The sequence below is a fragment of the Aspergillus viridinutans genome (genome assembly GCF_018404265.1).
Source record: "Aspergillus viridinutans IFM 47045 DNA, scaffold_1, whole genome shotgun sequence".
NCBI classification, from domain to species: Eukaryota; Fungi; Ascomycota; class Eurotiomycetes; order Eurotiales; family Aspergillaceae; genus Aspergillus; species Aspergillus viridinutans.
Window position 1 is genome coordinate 3,339,647 of NW_025091217.1, and position 17,554 is coordinate 3,357,200.

The following is a 17,554-nucleotide window of genomic DNA, read 5'->3' on the forward strand; positions in this document are numbered from 1 at the left end:
ACTCTAAACCCCCTACGGGCCCAAAAACCTCCGTCAATATCTCGAGTCCAATTTTCGTGCGGCTCGTGGGGTTGAATCGGTCTTGATTGCGTCTCGTTCGGGACTACTCTGAGCGAGGCGGACCTTGGTCTTTCTTGAGTCATGCCCTCCAACAACAAACGAAAGAAGAAACCGGCGTCCAATCCTGCTCGGGGCTTCGCGACCGTTTCCATACCCTCGAAACCAAAGTCGGTGGACTCGACGACTCCTGCATCGACCGTTGATTCCCGATCAGTCACTGAGAGTGACCGACCAACACCCGCAGAACCGAGCCAACCACCGTCGGAGAAGCGAGAGCCTTCCTCCCTACAGAACTACTCGCCGGAGGAACTTGAGAAACATTTGGAGAACGCAGAGTTGCAGCTGCTGGTTGAAAAGCTTGCTGCCAAATGCAAGAACGATGCCGCCCGCCAAGTCACAAAGCTCGAAACTGAGCGGAGGGTCTTGCGGCAACAGGCCGTCTCTCTGAGTCTTTTGGAGTGGCTTCCTAAAGAAGCGCAGGGATTAATTCTCAGCCTTGCCGAAGCGGAAGAACGCGAAATCAGCCCTCCGTCTAGCTTGAAGAAGTCGAGCTCTGAGGAAGAGCTGTACATGAGACTTTGGACATTGCGGGAGACGCTCATGAGACTTGGGTTCCCCGAAGTGAAAGTTGAGGAGGCATTGAAACATGTACTGCTCTACTTGCCCGGTACATCTACAAGTTCTAATAGAGATGTGGTCCCGAACCTGGATGAGTCTTTGGACTGGCTTGCCATGCACTGCCTTCCCGCGGAACTACCATCTTATACACAGTCGAGCGCTCAAACACGCAATGAGTCGGAACGGCTCGTTTCTTTTATATCTGGTAAAATTTAGACTGTGACCATCTACGAAGTGTAAGAGGCTAACGCCCAATAGAGAGCCAGCCGACAGAATCCTCGCCGTCAAAGGCAACGAATGTTGACAACAAGCCGAAGAAGTCGAGGAATGTAAAGATGGTCACTCCTGTGGCCTCAAGCCCTTACGACTCTGATAGCTCCCTTGACCCTGACACGTTGCTTCCAAAATTCCTGGAATTGCAAACGAAGCTGTACGACCTGCGACCAGAACTGTTCGATCAGCCAAAGAAGGGCAAAAAATCTAGCCGTGAGCAGGCAAATGCCACCACAGAGGATCACCAAGTTGCGAGACTCCAGCGTAAACTTGCAAGCATCGAGAATGACGTGTTGTTTGACCGCGACGAGGCCGAGTACCGGTGGAGGGAGAAGCTTGATGACCTAAGGAGGGAAGCAGCATTTTCCAGGCGTGTTGCTCGCGACGAAGGAAATTGTGCGCCTGTGGAACCCGAGGTCAGAAAGCCGGATGAGACATCGACTGAGGCGGAGAGTAGCGCCGGACTCATGGACGACGGCGGAGATACAGCAGATCTTCTTGGAGATATGTTCGAGACTGAAGAGCCAATTTTGGAGACTGGTATCATCACAGCAGAGCTCAAAAAAGCCTCTATCACGATGCGTGACTTCGGTAAATGGACCGGGCTTAGTCCTCGACGGGTCCTGGAAGAGACGTGCAAGTCCAGGTATGAACCTGTAGGCGCTCGTTTTGTGTTAGACCAAAAACTCATGGTGCTTTAGGGATACCGGATGTACGGTTACTTATAAAGACTTCTCACCCTCATCACATACGAATCGAAAGGCCGTTGAAGTCAGGTGGTCGAAACCTGGAGATGTGCCTTTTCCCTTGGAAGTGGATATGGTCACACATAAATCGAACTCTTACACGACATTTGTATCAATGGAGTCGATCGCTACATCCACCTCTCAACAGGCAGAGGCTTTTGTGTCTACGATAGCTCTTTTCATTCTATTCCCGCAAAGCTCGAAAGAAGGAAAAGCCTATCTGCGGCTGCCGGCCGTTTGGCGGGATCTGTGGACTGAGTTGGCAGATGTGAAAAAGCTTCAGGAGGAGGAAGTTGACAAAAAGGTTGTCAAGGGCCTTAGGACGCTGATTCAAGAGAACCAGGGTACCTTTGAAGACGATGTTGTACTGTCGGATAATTTCCGGCGGAGGAATGGCGCAGCTGGCAAAGCAGAGTCTCCCGGGAGGGTCGGCGCCAGGGTCCAGGAGTCTGATGAGCAGTTGAAGAGAATATGGGCGGAGAAATCCTCCACACCATCCTTCCAACACATGGTTCAGGGACGGATGAACCTGCCGATCTGGGAGTTCAAGGACGAAATTCTCAACACGCTCGACACGCATCGTGCCGTTATCATCTGCAGTGAGACGGGAAGCGGAAAAAGCACACAAATACCTTCGTTCATCCTTGAGCATGAGTTGAAACAAGGTCGTCCTTGCAAGATCTATGTGACGGAGCCTAGGAGGATCTCTGCTATATCCCTGGCGCGCAGAGTCAGTGAGGAGCTTGGGGAGAGTAAGGCAGACGTTGGGACGGCCCGGTCTCTGATTGGTTTTGCTGTTAGGTTGGAAAGCAAGGTCAGCCAATCCACGAGACTGGTATTTGCGTATGTATCATGCCCCGACTTTCAGAAGTCATACTGATCTGATGCAGTACAACCGGAGTGGTAGTACGGATGTTGGAGCGTCCCGACGACTTTCAGGACATTTCTCACGTTGTTCTTGACGAGGTTCATGAACGGTCCATTGACAGCGATTTCCTTCTGATTGTGCTTCGGCGACTGATGCAGAAACGGCCAGACTTGAAGTTGATACTGATGTCGGCTACTCTCGAGGCTCAACGTTTCTCTTCATACCTCGGCGGTGTTCCTGTGCTGAATATACCTGGACGGACCTTTCCTGTCGAGATGAAGTTCTTGGAGGATGCGATCGAGCTGACCAACTACCGCCTACTGGAAAACGAGGCGAATACTATGTTAGATGAAAATGTGGACGATACGCCGTCAGAGAACGGGGAAGGCGACACAGCTGGCGGCCTGCTAGCCGCTCTTGAAGGATATTCCAAGCAAACTCGCGAAACAGTGCTCAGTTTTGACGAGTACCGCCTCGACTACCAGCTCATCAAAAAATTGCTAGTGAAACTCGCGTCGGCACCGGAGATGGCACCCTACAGCAGAGCCATCCTGGTGTTCATGCCTGGCATGGCGGAAATTCGTCGTCTGAATGATGAGATTCTCTCAGATCCAATCTTCCAAACAGGCTGGATTGTACATGCACTTCACTCTTCCATTGCCAGCGAAGACCAAGAAAAGGCGTTTGTTGTGCCTCCCGAGGGCATGAGAAAAATTGTCATTGCCACAAACATTGCAGAAACAGGTATGTTTGCAACGCTGCCACAATTACCAGATGCTGACTTCCCAGGTATCACCATCCCGGATATCACAGCAGTCATCGACGCTGGCAAGGAAAAGACGATGCGGTGGGTATCATGCGACGGTTTCATGCAAGATCCTGCTGACACATTTTAGGTTTGACGAGAGACGACAACTTTCAAGGCTCGTGGAGACCTTCATCTCGCGTGCCAATGCAAAGCAACGCCGAGGAAGAGCTGGACGAGTGCAGAGCGGTATCTGTTTCCACTTGTTCACCAAGCATCGACATGATAAACTGGTATGTCCAAACTCCTGTCGCTAGTTCCTTTGATACTAACAACCACACAGCTCGCAGAGCAGCAGACGCCGGAGATGCTTCGGCTATCCTTGCAAGATCTTGTACTGCGTGTCAAGATCTGTAAACTCGGCGAAGTGGAGCAGACTCTCCTCGAGGCATTGGATCCACCATCGTCCAAGAACATACGTCGTGCGATTGACTCGCTGAAAGAAGTCAAAGCTCTCACCAACTCGGAGAGCTTGACACCTCTGGGCATGCAGCTTGCTAAATTGCCCCTGGATGTCTTCCTCGGAAAGTTGATCATCCATGGCGTGTTCTTCAAGTGCCTGGACGCTTGCATTAGCATTGCCGCCATTCTCTCATCCAAATCGCCGTTTGTCAATACTATGGGATCCAACAACCAGAAAGATCTTGCGAGGCTCTCATTCAAGAAGGGTAGGTAACTTATTGATAAAGCGAGGTCTATGCTAATGTCAGTCCAGGCGATTCCGACCTCCTGACCGTGTACAATGCGTACTGCGCCTGGAAGCGCACGAGAAGTACGCCGGGGGCTAACGAGTATGCCTTTTGCCGGAAGAACTTTCTCGGTTCGCAGACGCTTTTGAACATCGAAGACATCAAGATGCAGCTCATAGTCTCCCTTGCAGATGCAGGGCTTCTAACCTTGGATCCGACACAAAAGACTTTGCTGAACAGGTATTCCCACACCTATCTTACAACCTACCTTAAAACTCACACAACGCAGAGCCCGATCCGGCGGCCGCCAACGGCAATTCTTCACCATCCCCGAGGACTACGACACAAACAGCAGCAACGACGTCGTCGTCAACTCGGTCATCGCCTGGAGTTTCTACCCGAAACTGCTCACCCGCGAAGGCAAGGGCTGGCGCAACGTCGCCAACAACCAGTCCGTCACCCTGCACCCGACCTCCGTCAACAAGCACGCCGACGCCTCCCTGAAATGGCTCTCCTACTACCACATCATGCAGGCCCGCAACCGGAACTACAACGCCTTTGAGACAAACGCCGTCGACGACTTTGCCATTGCGCTGCTGTGCGGAGAGGCCGAATTCAAGGTCCGTAGCCACTGCCACCTTTCTACACCTTTGCAAGGATACGAATGCTGACTGACTGGCTGCAGATGTACGCCGGCATTGTCTCCATCGACGCGAACCGCATCCGCTTCGCGGTCCGCGACTGGAAGGCCATGCTCGCGCTGAAGATCCTCAGTGCGCGCATCCGGGAGATCCTCGCGGGCACTGTCCGCGACTCGCAGAAGATGCTGTCGTATAAACAGCAGCAGTGGGTCGGGATCTGGCAGCAGATTTTCTCGCAGGCGGGGAAACGGATGGCCGAGAAGCGGTGATCTGATCATGATGACTTACTTGCTAGTAAATAAATGGTTATGGACTTATGATTACAAGCCGGCTGGCTAGGGTAGAATAAAAGTTCTTTGTAAAATGTCAATAGGACAAAAGTTTTCTAAACAGCAAAATTATGACAGAAAACTATCCCCATACATCCTCCTGCCACTTATTCTTCCTCTTGATTGCCTTACTCCACTCGTTCAGTTCGGTCTCGCTCCACCCCCTGGCTGCTCGCATCGCCTCCCCAACCGCCTTTTCCACCTCGCGGGCCATCCCCGCCCGGCCGCAGATGTACACGTTCGCGCCTTCGTCAATCAGCCGGATTACGTCGGCGGCATGTTCGGCGATCCGATCCTGCACGTAGACTTTCTGGCCGCCGACCCGCGAGAACGCAGTGATGACGCGCAGCTTACCCCCAAGCGCAGCCTGCATCTCGTCCAGTTCGTCCTTGTAGATGAAATCCTCTGTCGGGGCCCTGCACCCGAAAAACAGGGTCATCTCGCCAATTTCCTTGCCGATGAGGCTCAGCTGGCGGCGCTCGGCGATGAAGGCGCGGAAAGGGGCCAGTCCCGTGCCTGCGGCGACCATAACGAGGGGGCATTTGCTCATGAGCGGGAGTTTGAAGCGGCTGCGGCGGAGGTGGGCGTGGATTTTGCCGCCGGTCAGGCTGGCGTTGGGTCCGGAGAGCGGGTAGGTGAGACCGTGGGGATGGGCGGAAGAGGCGAGGGATGCGGAGAGGGCGAGGAGGTAGTTGGATGTGAGGCCGTGGATGGATTGGGTGGGGTTCGCCGGGAGCGGCGCGGACGAGACGAGGACGGTGATGGATGGTTTGCGTGGGGCGAGGACGCTGCTGGAGGAGATGGAGTAGTAGCGTGGTTGGATTGGGGTGAGCGTCTCAACGAGATAGGAGAGTGGGAGGGCCGTCCAGGGGATATCCGGGCAGGCGAGCTGCAGAAGCCGGCCAAGGGTGAGGTGAGTGTGGTTGAGGAAGCTGGCGTAGGCGGTCTTGTCCTGCCCGAGCTGGAGAAGAAAGTCCTTGGCTGCTGGTGTGGGCGCGAACTGGGCGAGCCCGAGGAGAGTGTCGCGGTTGACGGGGGCACAGATCTCTAGGTAGTAGCGGAAGAGGGCAATGGGGGTGGTGGGAGTGGGCACTTTCACTTTAGTTGCTGGGTCGAGCGAGGTGATGCTGATGGGTACCTCGTGGCGCGACAGAGGAAGTCCCAGGGAGTTGACGAGGATGTCCACTTCGGCATCTGGATTGCCGGGCCAGACGGCCAGATGGTCACCGGTCTTGTATGTAAACTCGGGTTGACTGCTGAGATCGAGCTCGATGTGAAGACAATGGCGGTCAGAGGAGGTAAAGAGTTCCCTCGAGCTGCTGATATCGACTGCCCGTACGGGAGAGCATTGTGTAGTGGATTTGAACGAGTCGCGGCGGTTGTCCGGTTCACCATGATGAAGATCGATGGGCTCGAGCGACTCGTCTTCCTGGACGGACAGTGTAGGCATATGCTTGACCTCGCCTTCTTGGAAACCCAGCTTCTGTTTGAACGTGGCGAACAAATCCTCCTTCCAACTCATGAAATCCTCCTGTGTGGTGCCCTCGGCATCGTTCGCCTTGCCGACGGGCAACAACGACTCAGCCCCAAATCGATCCAGAGCTTCCACGACGACGTCAACTACGCGATTGTAGAACTTGTAGTTGCTATTGCCCAGGCCGAAAGCGGCGTAGCGGAGATTGGACAGGGAAACATTCTGGGTCTTGTGAATCCAATCCCAGAACTCGGCGGTGTTGTCGCTGGGATCACCCTCGCCGTAGGTCGAGAGGATGAAGATCGCCAGTTTGGAGTCTGGAATCATACCGACAGAGTCCGGATCGTAATCGGACAAGTCGGCTGTCATTGCCTCCTGGCCGAATCGCAGCGAGACCTCGCGAGCCAGCCGGTGTGCAAAACCTTCGGCCGTGCCGGACTGAGAGCCCCAGAAGACGACGATGTTCTGGCCCGTCTCGTCCATTTTCTGGGCAATGTTGCGGGTCTGCTTATTGGCATTGGTGCCAGCCGCGCCGCCATTCTTTAGTTGCGGCCGTTCGTACACAAGATGGGGATAAGGATCGGGTTGGTCCCAGAGAATGCCGCGAGAGACATAGGTTCCCCCAATAATGCTGAGGACAGTCAAAGCAGCATAGTCGGCGACACTTGCAGGGGTGATTACTTTGAAGAGATCCCGAAGAATCTCGGGGTGCGAGCTCCATTGAGAGAAGAGCGACATAATGAGTGTAGACAGTCACTTGTCAATGGTCATCTTGAAGACAGCCAGAAGGCCCAGATATATGGACATCAAAGTGAAGACGTAGACATCGCCACAGCATGGGGTAACTTTCCCTCACGATCCTAGCTCTCGAAAATCGGGGGAATAGGCTATGACTATGACAGACCGTTGTCTTCATCTTGCCGATGGCGATCCAACAACCAAGTATCGGTCTTTGACAGCATTGCAGCGGGGCACAAACAATAGACCAACAGGGCAGAAATCCGCGTCCGCGTCCACGTCGGAAAGATGCTGTCGCAGTAAGGTTGGCAGCACCAGAAACAGTAGTTCTGTTGTGTATGTCTCTTGACGCAGTCAATCCCCATCCCCAAACGGAAACATTCCCCGCGGGAAAACTCCCCTTGGCGGCTCAGGCCTCAGTCCTCAGATGTCGGCCTCAGGCATCGACTTCCCCTCCCCAGCTTCACTCTCGGCCTCGACACCAGAACCAGATCCAGATCCAGCACCAGAACCAGCCTGCGACTCCGCTGCCGCCACCCTACTTCCCTTTTTCGGGCGTCCAGACCTCTCCGCATCCTCTACGTACTCCATCTTGACCCGCGGGTTCGTTGCGGGATCGAATCCCCGCTCTTTGGCCCGCTGTATGATCTTGTGGACGCTGCGGAGGGGGATGTCCAGCCCTGCTGCTATGGCTTTGGTGTCGACGCCGAAGGCTGAGAGGGAGAGGACTTGGATGCGGAGTTCGATTGGATGGAAGCCCATTTTCTTTATTGTGAGGTAATTCGTGGATGATGGGATGAGGGATGTTGAACGTTGACGGAGGAAGAGAATGTGTGGGAATTATCAATTATCCTTTTTCGGACTAGTGGGCTGCACTACTCTATGCACAGTGTCTACGGAGTACTACCTATGCAGGCTGTCCTATGGAGGATCTAAAGCAAAGAACGGTGGATTATGGCTATTAATCGTGTCTAACGTTCCTCCTCCACACCTTTACAGGCATATCGCCCAAGATCAAGTTCATCGTTTCCAACCGCTTCAACTCCCATCCAGGATGAGGCAGGGCAAACTCATACCGATGGACCAACGAGGCAATCGCCTTGGTTTGTTCCAGGTAAGAGATATTCCGCCCGATACAGGAGCGCGCCCCCGCAGAGAAGGCCACAAAGTACGGCTGCAGCGCCTTGCCTTCCTCGCCCAGCCACCGCTCAGGGATGTACCGGTCCGCCTGCGGGAAGACGGTCTCGTCGCGGTGCGCGACCAGCGCTGAGATGCTCACCGAGGTGTTGCCTGGCACCCACTGGCCCAGGATCTCCATGCCTTCGGGCGGAGTCTGGCGCGGGAGGCCGTGCGAGGTGGGCGGGAAGAGGCGGAGGGATTCGTCGAGGCAGGCGCGGAGGTAGGGGAGGTGCTTGACTTTGTCGTAGGGGGCGATGATTTCGTCGTCGTCCAAAACGGCGTCGACTTCCTCGCGGAGTTTGGCCAGACAGCGCGGGTTCTTGAGGAGCTGGTACATGATGTTGGCGATGGCGATGGCGGTCGTCACGCTGCCGGCGTTCATCATAATATTAACCTCGGCGACGATCTCACCCCATTCCAGGTTGTTCGGGTGTCCGTTATTGTCCTCCATCAGCGCCTGGAAGAAATCGTCCAGCTTCTCGCCGGCCTCGTAGCGGCGGAGGCGTTCGGATGCGCGCCGCCACACGATGCTGTCCCAGTTGTCTGCCGAGCGTTGCATGCGCCCGAAGAACGGGATGATATTTACTAGCCGGTTAAGCATGGGGTACCATTCGTAGTTCCACAGAATCAGCGACTGCTTGCGCGCAGTCGGATACAGCGCCTCGCGGAGGTGCACCTCGTACGTCGTCCCATCTTTCCTCTCGGCTGTGCACACATCGCTGCCGCTGTCCAGAAAGCCCAGCTTCTCCGAAAGACCAATGTCGGCAATGGCATCGAGAGTAAAGTAGTTGGTCCACGCGCGAAAGTCGACCGTCAGATCGGCCGGATCGGGCGCCGCCTTGCCCTCCGCCACAGCCGGTGAGGGAGGCTTCGTGCAGACCCGGTCAAAGTGCGCGATCAGCCGCTCGAGCTTGTCGCTGACTTTGTACTCCCACGTCTCCAGGTTCTTGAGCGCATACGCCGACGAAAGCACCTTGCGCTTGCGCGCGTGGTCGGGCTTGTCGACCACGTCGGCGAGATGGTAGTGTGTGCCTGCCGTGACGATGTACGACGGGTCCTTGATACACTTGGTGTTGTGCCCGTAGATGTCCTTGATGGCGCGGACGTCCCCGTACGACAGCGTGTTGGGGCCGGTGCGGAGGACGGGATGTTTCCGGTGTAGCTTCATGAGCTCCATGGAACGGAAGCCTCGGGATGCGAGCACCATGAAAGGAATGGCAGACATGCCTGAGAAGGGATGGAAGTTGGGATATCTCCGGAGGCCTGACAAGTTAGCTTTTGTCTGTTCGTATCTTTTCATATCAAGATTGACTCACCCTTGGGGTCCCGGATGTACTCCACAAATGGATAGGCAATGAAATAGACGAAGAGGAGGAGGCCCAGTATGCATGCATACGGGGCAATTGTGAAAAGTGACCACATTGCTACTGTGCTCAACAAAAGTATAGAGTCTAGTAGTTGGGAGATCGATTCATGACCAGGCAGTAGATACAGCCAGAGGCTCTTATATCTTAGAAGACAAGAGGAGACCATTGAGTAGGGAACCCAAGATGGAGGGCCGATGAACTGTGCATGGCAAATGACGCTTCTAAGCCTAAACACTGACATGTCATCAGCAATCGTTCATGTTCCTCAGTTCGTCAGTTGCTGTACATGCATATGCGGGGAATATTTCCTCTTCGGATTGCCACCACGATATACTTCGGCGCAACCAAGGAACAAGAACAAGCAACATCCCACGAAGTCGATCAAAATAGGTCCATTTACCCCGCGACAGAGCTGCCACTTCTAGCAGTAGCAAGCTGGGATCGGCTATTGTTTCCATGGAAAGGACCCAATCCCGCAAGCCACGCCGGTATCTGATGTCGATAGCCGGGTCTTCGCCCTAATGAATGCACTGAAGTATGGAGTCTGGGGAATCAGTGCGGGGAAATCTGGGGCCCCGTGTATGATGTTGCGTAGAGTCCGTTTGGCTTCATGAAGAATGCTGTGTTTGTTGACAAGGTTTGGCGTGAGGGGTTAGATGTATCTGGTATAAATGCTGTGATCTCACTGTTCAGCAACAAGGAGTGAATTGACTCCTCAGTATTATCTACCTCTATGCCAGCGTGCTAGTATAACGACGTAGATCAGATCAATTCGCAATGGATTCCGACACCGACTCGATGAAGCTGTCACTGGATGGCAAAGCGGAAGCCGTCCATCAAGAGCATCTGGGCGACGAGAATCCAGACGACTCGATCGAGATGACCGACCCGGGAAAGACCGTGTGGCTGATTGCTTGTACGGTGTCCATGGGAGGATTTTTGTTCGGCTAGTACCCGCACCTATACCCTGGAGCATTCAATTAATTGCACGTAGGGTACGATACTGGCGTCATCTCTGCGGTATTGGTCAGCCTGGGAACAGGTCTAGGCAAAGCCCTCTCCTCTAGCGAGCAAGAGCTGGTCACTTCCATCACCTCCGGAGGCGCGCTGATCGGCGCAGTACTAGCCGGTCTGACATCTGACAAGTACGGACGCAAGCTCGGCATCTATGTGGGCTGTGCGCTCTTCGTCGTGGACACCGTGATCCAGGCCGCTGCGTATTCCATAGCGCAGATGACGGTTGGACGGCTCGTCGTCGGGTTTGGCGTTGGCAACGCCGCCATGATCATCCCTCTGTATATTGGCGAGATGGCACCTGCTCGATTCCGCGGCCGGCTGATAGTCTTTGATAATCTCTGTGTGGCATTTGGCCAGTTTGTGTCGTACGCACTCGGCGCTGCGTTTACCGATGTAGCCCATAGCTGGGAGGTACATGGTCGGTATCGGGGCGCTTCCTGCCCTGATGCTGGGCGCCGCCATGCCATGGTGTCCCGAGACTCCCCGTCAATTGATCTCGCACAGTCACGGTGAGGAGGCACGGCAAGTGCTGAAACGGATCTTCCCACAAGCCACCGATCAGCAGGTGGATGCAAAAGCCCGGCTGATCCAGCATTCCATCGAGGAAGCGGCGGTGTCGGTCTCGGAGAGGAGCCTGTGGTGGCAGATGAAGCAGCTCTTCACGGTGCGCGAGAACGTGCGAGCCCTCGTCACGGCCTGCATCGTCATGGCCATATCCCAGCTGGGCGGGTTCAACACGCTCATGTACTATTCCGCCACGCTGTTCTCCATGGTGGGCTTTAACAAACCCACCGCCGTGTCGATGGTGGTCGGCGCGACGAACTTTCTGTTCGGCTTTGCCAACTTTGCATCCATCGATCGTTTTGGCAGACGCGTGGTCCTCTTGATCACCGTCCTCGGAATGGCAACTTCCCCGTCCTTCTCCATAGTCAAGATGATCTTCTAACAACCCACAGTCCCTCTCTCTAGTAGTCGCCGCCATCGCCTTCCACTGGATCCCCGTCAACCACGACCTCACCGTGGTCCAAACGCAGCAAATGAGCTGGGCAAGCATCCTCCTCCTCGTAACCATCATCATCTACGTAGCCTTTTTCGCCGCCGGCGTCGCCCCAATCGCATGGGTTGGCACGGAGTTCCTGCCGCTGGAAGTCCGCGCGCTCGGCACGATGATGAACACGGTGACCTGCTGGGGATGCAACATTATCATCTCGTCGATGTTTCTGTCGATGATGAAGGCCATGACGCCGAGCGGGGCATTCGGTTTCTATGCCGGTATTTGCTTCGTCGGCTGGGTGTTTGTCATTTTCTGTTACGCGGAGGTGCATAATATGCCGCTGGAGTCGGTGCGGGAGGTGTATAGACATGGCTTTGGAGTTAAGTATGCTAAACAGCTGCAGAGGGAGCGGAAGCTTCGGGAAAGGCAGAAGCCGGTGGATGTCTAGTTGGAGCGTGCCGGATGCTCATTATTAGCTATTGAGATAAACCAAGTGACACCAGATACTGACTGCTATACCCACACTCTACATCTGAAATATATCTCTATTTGTTGTCTGTATAGCTCTGAAGCTCATAGCTGATACGTTCAGATATACATCCGCAAGCTATATATAGGATACAAAGTTGAAGTCTGAATAAACTCTCATATACACCTACGCATCTATGCACTGGTCAACGCGCAGTGTACAAGTTGATTAAGTCCATATCCCTGTCTTTATCTGATGTACAGTACTCTGCACTATAAGAAATGCACGCCCTCCTTGATCTGTTCATTATGATCATTACAGCTCAAGAGCAGGTACATCTGCTGTATACTCTACATCCTACAGTACTCGACGTCAACACGGCATCGAAATAAGGTTGACTACATCGCTTTGCATAAAGGCATAAGAACTTGTGCAGCGTCAGTGTACGGTGCACTGGGCACAATTGAGCTGAGATGGAGTACAACGAGAGGGATAGGTACTATCAGTCTCTCGATTTATCAAACCCAGTAGATTTGATCATTGACGTCGCTGGAAAAGACGGTGAGGACGGGGTTGCGGTCAGTCAACTGTTGATAGTAGTGGCTGGCTGGAGGTGGATGAGCAAGGAAACGATTTACATTCCTGGGCTGGATATCTGACATGATCCTGATGCCTTGAAGCCTTCTTTCGTTCTGTATGCAGATACACGTGTATACCTGGTATGCTGCACTTGCGAGTCATGTGGAGAATCAAGGGGGTACATAGTACATACTGCCTAACAGGTATGTATTGGGCTGTGCTGGGCACAGTATCCGAGGTAGTACAGATGTATACAGACACCATGGCTACGTCATGCACGATAGCCATGATTTTGTCGGAATGATTATCGCTTTGGCTCCTGTGTAATTGTGTATGAGGCAGGTAGATCATGCTTGTCATTGTCAGAGCATGAACAGACTGACTACTGGCGAGAGGTGACCGCAGCTCTGCATTGGAGATCACGAGTGTCATGACACGTTCAAGTCATGTGGAGCCCAGCGTACTGAATTTCCTCTTTGATAGTATTAGTATCTCCATTTATTCATGGATAGTTCGATAGTCGAGACAGAATCTGACCCGTGCACCTTCAAGTCTACAAACCAAGGTAATCAAAAGTGATGATCTGGCAAGCGGGGATGGGGTGTGGATGTGGATGTTGGACCGATCCACGTCCATCCACAACCCCCAACCATCCACCCTAGTCTCCTGCCTCAACACTCGCATATGCACCAACGGGTCGTTGCAGCTGAAACCTGGGTCCCGCCATTTGCCATTGCAACTTGCCAGGCTAAGGTAAGTGTGGATGGCGGCCAGACCTGGCAGACCCTGCTCCACTACGTAAGTACTGTACGCACGTACTGTACTCTGGACAGTACGGGGACAGCGCACGCCATCAAGCAAGGAGCACGGCGAGGGCGAAGGGGGTATCGGCGGTCAAGCCATGAATCGATCATTGATGATTATCTCGCTACGATACGGAGTAATTCGACTCGGATTATTCCGGTGGTGTTGTTACGGCTTACGACTCGTCGGCGTTGGCACTGCGGTGACCAAGGTGAGAGGTATTGACTATTGACCAGTTGGCCATGGTCGACGCTGAGTAGGTACCCAAGTTCATTTGGTTGTTCTTTTCCTTGATTCAGCTAGTCTTCGTTGTCGTTGTCATTGTCATTGTCATTATTTATTATTAGATAGCATAGATAACAGTGCCCACTGGAGGCTCACGGTTCGCTGCATCACGGGTGACCGTGTCCCCTCGTTGACTACGTGGTCGCTCCCTCAGCCAGTCGATCCGCCTCTTGACGCCCCTCAACATGTGCAGCCCCAGGATGAGCTCTCACTTCCACCAATAGCATCCGGAAATTTTCCGTCACCTTGCCCCTCTATTTCTTGCCGAGTAGGTAGATACTACCTAAGAACCAAGGTAGGAGCCTGGCCATACTGTTGTTGTCTGTTGATGAGGATGATGATCTGAGGGGAAATCCCCCCGAGTCCAAGGAGAGGAGGTCCGTGATGACTGAACAGCCATGTTATGTCTTCAACTCTGTCGATTGGTCAACGTCACCAATTTTGTCCATGTTCACTCACCCTGGTCAGCTGTTGAAGGATTGTTGCACAGATTTCATCTCCTTGTCTGTAATTCTGTATGGACTAGGGATTTACCAAAACTCAAGTCAAGTCAAACAGGGATCTGGCTTTGAGGTTACACGCCGACGATGATCTGGCGATCCATCCTGCCAGGATGGAAATGTCGGAACGTACTCCATTATTCAGTATGCGTACAAGATACTGCACTACAGAGGAGAGTAATGAAGATATCCAAGTATCTCTCTAGAAATATATTTTTTTGTCGTCGCTCACGAGTGAGATCCTCTCGGATCTATTGATATGCCTCTCTGCATCCGCAAAATGCAGCGAGCGGGATGCAATGTAAGGTTAATTACCTGCAATGCACATCATGTATAATCACCAGTTACTATGATAATCCTGCGGTCCTCGATGCTTAGCCCTCCTGTAGGCTGTACTCCGTAGTCCGTACTCCGTAGACTAGGCTATCGCAGCAAGCGCCGGAGCGAAGTTAAAGGCCAAGCCGAAACTGGCCATGACCGTTGGCGCTGTTAATCTAACCCCCATGCATTATCAACCTATCAAGACAGCGGATCCTGTTGGGGCAATATCTCACGCCGTCAGGAGCAGAATCAGCAAGTAGATCATTGGTTCATAGGCATTTCGGCTGGGGGCGGAGGATATGACATGGCGGACTCGAGCATTGCTGCTATCATATCACAGGGTAGTTGTAACTGGCGATGTCAAATGTCCGGTGGAGCATTCTCAGAATGGTTGCAGGGTATCCCTGCTGGGCAGGTTACACCTTCATTCTCGTGAAGATTGCGAACTCGAGGCGATGCGATCATCTCGGAACGTGCCATGAGGCAGATAGCCTGGCGAGTGGCGATTCAATTCCATACCATCCAGGCTGGATTCTAGAAGATACAGAGTGGCACAGCATATACTCCGTAGGGTTGCACAGGTCGAGTTTCAAGATGCTGACTGTACGGAGTATCTGTACGGAGACGAGGACTTGTGGCGCTAGATGATCGCGAATAAAAAGGATAAGTAGGCAACTTTAAGATTTTGCCTTGCACACTAAACTAGATCTGCTGGCAACTGTGATTGGCGAGAGAAACTCCGATACTGCAAGTACCTAGAATTATCCATAGCAGGGTAGCTACCTCATATCCCCACCATGTCACACCGGTCACGAACAATATAGTCAGGTGTAACGTGGAGAGAGTCTAAGGTATTTGCGTATACCTGCCAGAGTCCATAGAGAGACTGCGCGAGAAGGATGGATCTGAAGATATCCTTGCAAGACACAAGTTGTAAACATACCACGAAGTATCTAGATACAGCTATTCTTTCTGCACTGTACCTGCGGATACAAGTGCAGTAGACACGGAATACTAAATCCTGGGTAAATTCCTGCAGGATGCACATTGCAGGCCAAGAACTGCTGTCTGTCCTAGCTATGAGCTAATGCGAAACTTCGCTTCTAGGCCATCGGTTGGTTTTGCTAGCTTCGCTGCGGGATTTCATTCCTGGCGTTCATTCGGTTTGGGTCCGGATTTGGTCTTGGATAGGTTGTAAGGTAGTTAGTTAGCTACGGAGGTTGGAGTGCATGGCAGCTGCAAGGTACAGCCGTTGCTTGACACAGTTTGGTTTAGTTGATTATTATTCCCCATTGCTGGAATTAGTGGTATTGATAAATGTAAATGAACTTGTGGGCGTGACTCTGACTGGCATCATGATTGGCCAAGATCTTGCTAGCAGGTATCACTCCTGAGTAGAGGTACCTTTAGTCATGCTCGAGAGGAAATTGAGCTTGCGCCGATTTAACCCGCTCTTTGTCTGTGCCAGAAAACTACGGAGTCCGGAGTAGATAGGTGATAAGGAAACTAGGAAATTGACTAATTGAGACCAGTCCATAAATAAGTCCCGCATAGCATGAAGAACCAGTCCACCGCACTTTTGATTGGCCACTAACCAAGATTGCAATTTGCAAGGTTGCAAGCATCAAAGCGACCAGGATCCTGAGCGCCGAAATCCGCACTGATTGCCACCACATTTGCGGATTCCGTTCTAGCGCAGTGGCGGATGACTGGATGACAGTGGCCCTTGACTAGAGCCCTGACCGTCGGAAGATCCAGGCGGTTGCGGCTGTCTTTTATCCATGGTTGCGCTGCGGAACCTAAAGCATCCAGCTAGTTTGGCTAATGAAGTTAGCGAGCGGGGTCCGGATTGGACAGGCCCGAACTCCTAAGCTCTGACTCAAAAACATGGAACTATGGAAGAGGAAACTCCGCAGGCGCCTATGCTCTTTTCTAGGTATCGCGCTGTGATTGGACCTGTCCCTACGCATTTCCAAGGCTTTCCCCTGGGACTAATATTTCAGGAGATTGCAGGCGGAACCCAAGCAAATGGATCATACGATGAGCTTACAGAGCTCACTCAATATGGACTTGGAAGTTAGAACTTGGAGTATGGGCTAGGAATAGGAGCTACAGCACCCCACAGGGATCTGCTGTATGTACGGCGGCTGCGGGAGTCGGGCCGTCGTCCGCAGCATGTCTGCTATCGCCACGGTAGATCTTCATCGCAATAGTTCATGGTGATACTCTCCTTTTCAATTATCTGCCATGTCGGAAAGAGTAGAGTCTGTCAGTGGTATAACTGAGAGCAGTTGCAGTCCAGAATGGCTCAACCCAGAGAAGAAAGAGACCTGCAGGTACACTGGAAGCACATGTCAGAGGCAATATATATTTATTAGGTGAACAAGAGGCATGCATATAGGTTTAACATGCATTGAACCGGCACGCTTCCTTGTGCCAAGTGCATAAGCATTACTGAACGCTAAATATTCAACTGCTTGATGCCTTGACCTCAACACAAACATAAACATTGAGAATGGATTTGTCGGCATGCGGAGGACTGCTCTTTCGTGACCAGCAAAAATCGTCTGTTGATTCCTTTCGAGTATCTTGTCTAAGTACCTATCGTTCCGAAACAGCACGCGTAGAATGACTAGCCTGTTCAGGTGCTACATCGCTCAGTAGTTATGACTTCCTCTACTAGGCGCTCATTGCCTGCTGATTACGCTCGCATATGGTCTATACACAGCTATGCTGTGGCACCGTATGAGTGGCCGCCAGAGTCAATGAGGAAGACGCCAGAACGTGGGCGGTGATAT

General features: G+C 52.8%; 4 protein-coding genes across 4 annotated transcripts; 2 read left to right on the plus strand and 2 right to left on the minus strand.

Annotated features, from left to right (window-relative positions):
• Positions 1–141: 141 nt before the first annotated feature.
• Positions 142–4,969, plus strand: Aspvir_001016 (putative ATP dependent RNA helicase; the record flags this gene model as incomplete). The annotated part of the gene is made up of 10 exons (XM_043266146.1): positions 142–883; positions 937–1,597; positions 1,653–2,540; positions 2,588–3,309; positions 3,355–3,412; positions 3,462–3,603; positions 3,654–4,038; positions 4,086–4,299; positions 4,349–4,679; positions 4,745–4,969. 10 exons carry the CDS (start codon positions 142–144, stop codon positions 4,967–4,969), a joined length of 4,368 nt encoding a protein of 1,455 aa, XP_043122081.1.
• Positions 4,970–5,111: 142 nt separating this feature from the next.
• Positions 5,112–7,241, minus strand: Aspvir_001017 (NADPH--cytochrome P450 reductase; the record flags this gene model as incomplete). The annotated part of the gene is made up of 1 exon (XM_043266147.1): positions 5,112–7,241. One exon carries the CDS (start codon positions 7,239–7,241, stop codon positions 5,112–5,114), a length of 2,130 nt encoding a protein of 709 aa, XP_043122082.1.
• A 961-nt stretch (positions 7,242–8,202) lies between these two features.
• Positions 8,203–9,842, minus strand: Aspvir_001018 (cytochrome P450; the record flags this gene model as incomplete). Its single annotated transcript, XM_043266148.1, has 2 exons — positions 8,203–9,683; positions 9,737–9,842. The coding sequence occupies 2 exons, from the start codon at positions 9,840–9,842 to the stop codon at positions 8,203–8,205; spliced, it is 1,587 nt and encodes a 528-aa protein (XP_043122083.1).
• Positions 9,843–10,564: 722 nt separating this feature from the next.
• Aspvir_001019 (myo-inositol transporter) lies at positions 10,565–12,246 on the plus strand (the record flags this gene model as incomplete). Its single annotated transcript, XM_043266149.1, has 4 exons — positions 10,565–10,703; positions 10,782–11,144; positions 11,209–11,696; positions 11,761–12,246. 4 exons carry the CDS (start codon positions 10,565–10,567, stop codon positions 12,244–12,246), a joined length of 1,476 nt encoding a protein of 491 aa, XP_043122084.1.
• Between the last annotated feature and the right edge of the window lie 5,308 nt (positions 12,247–17,554).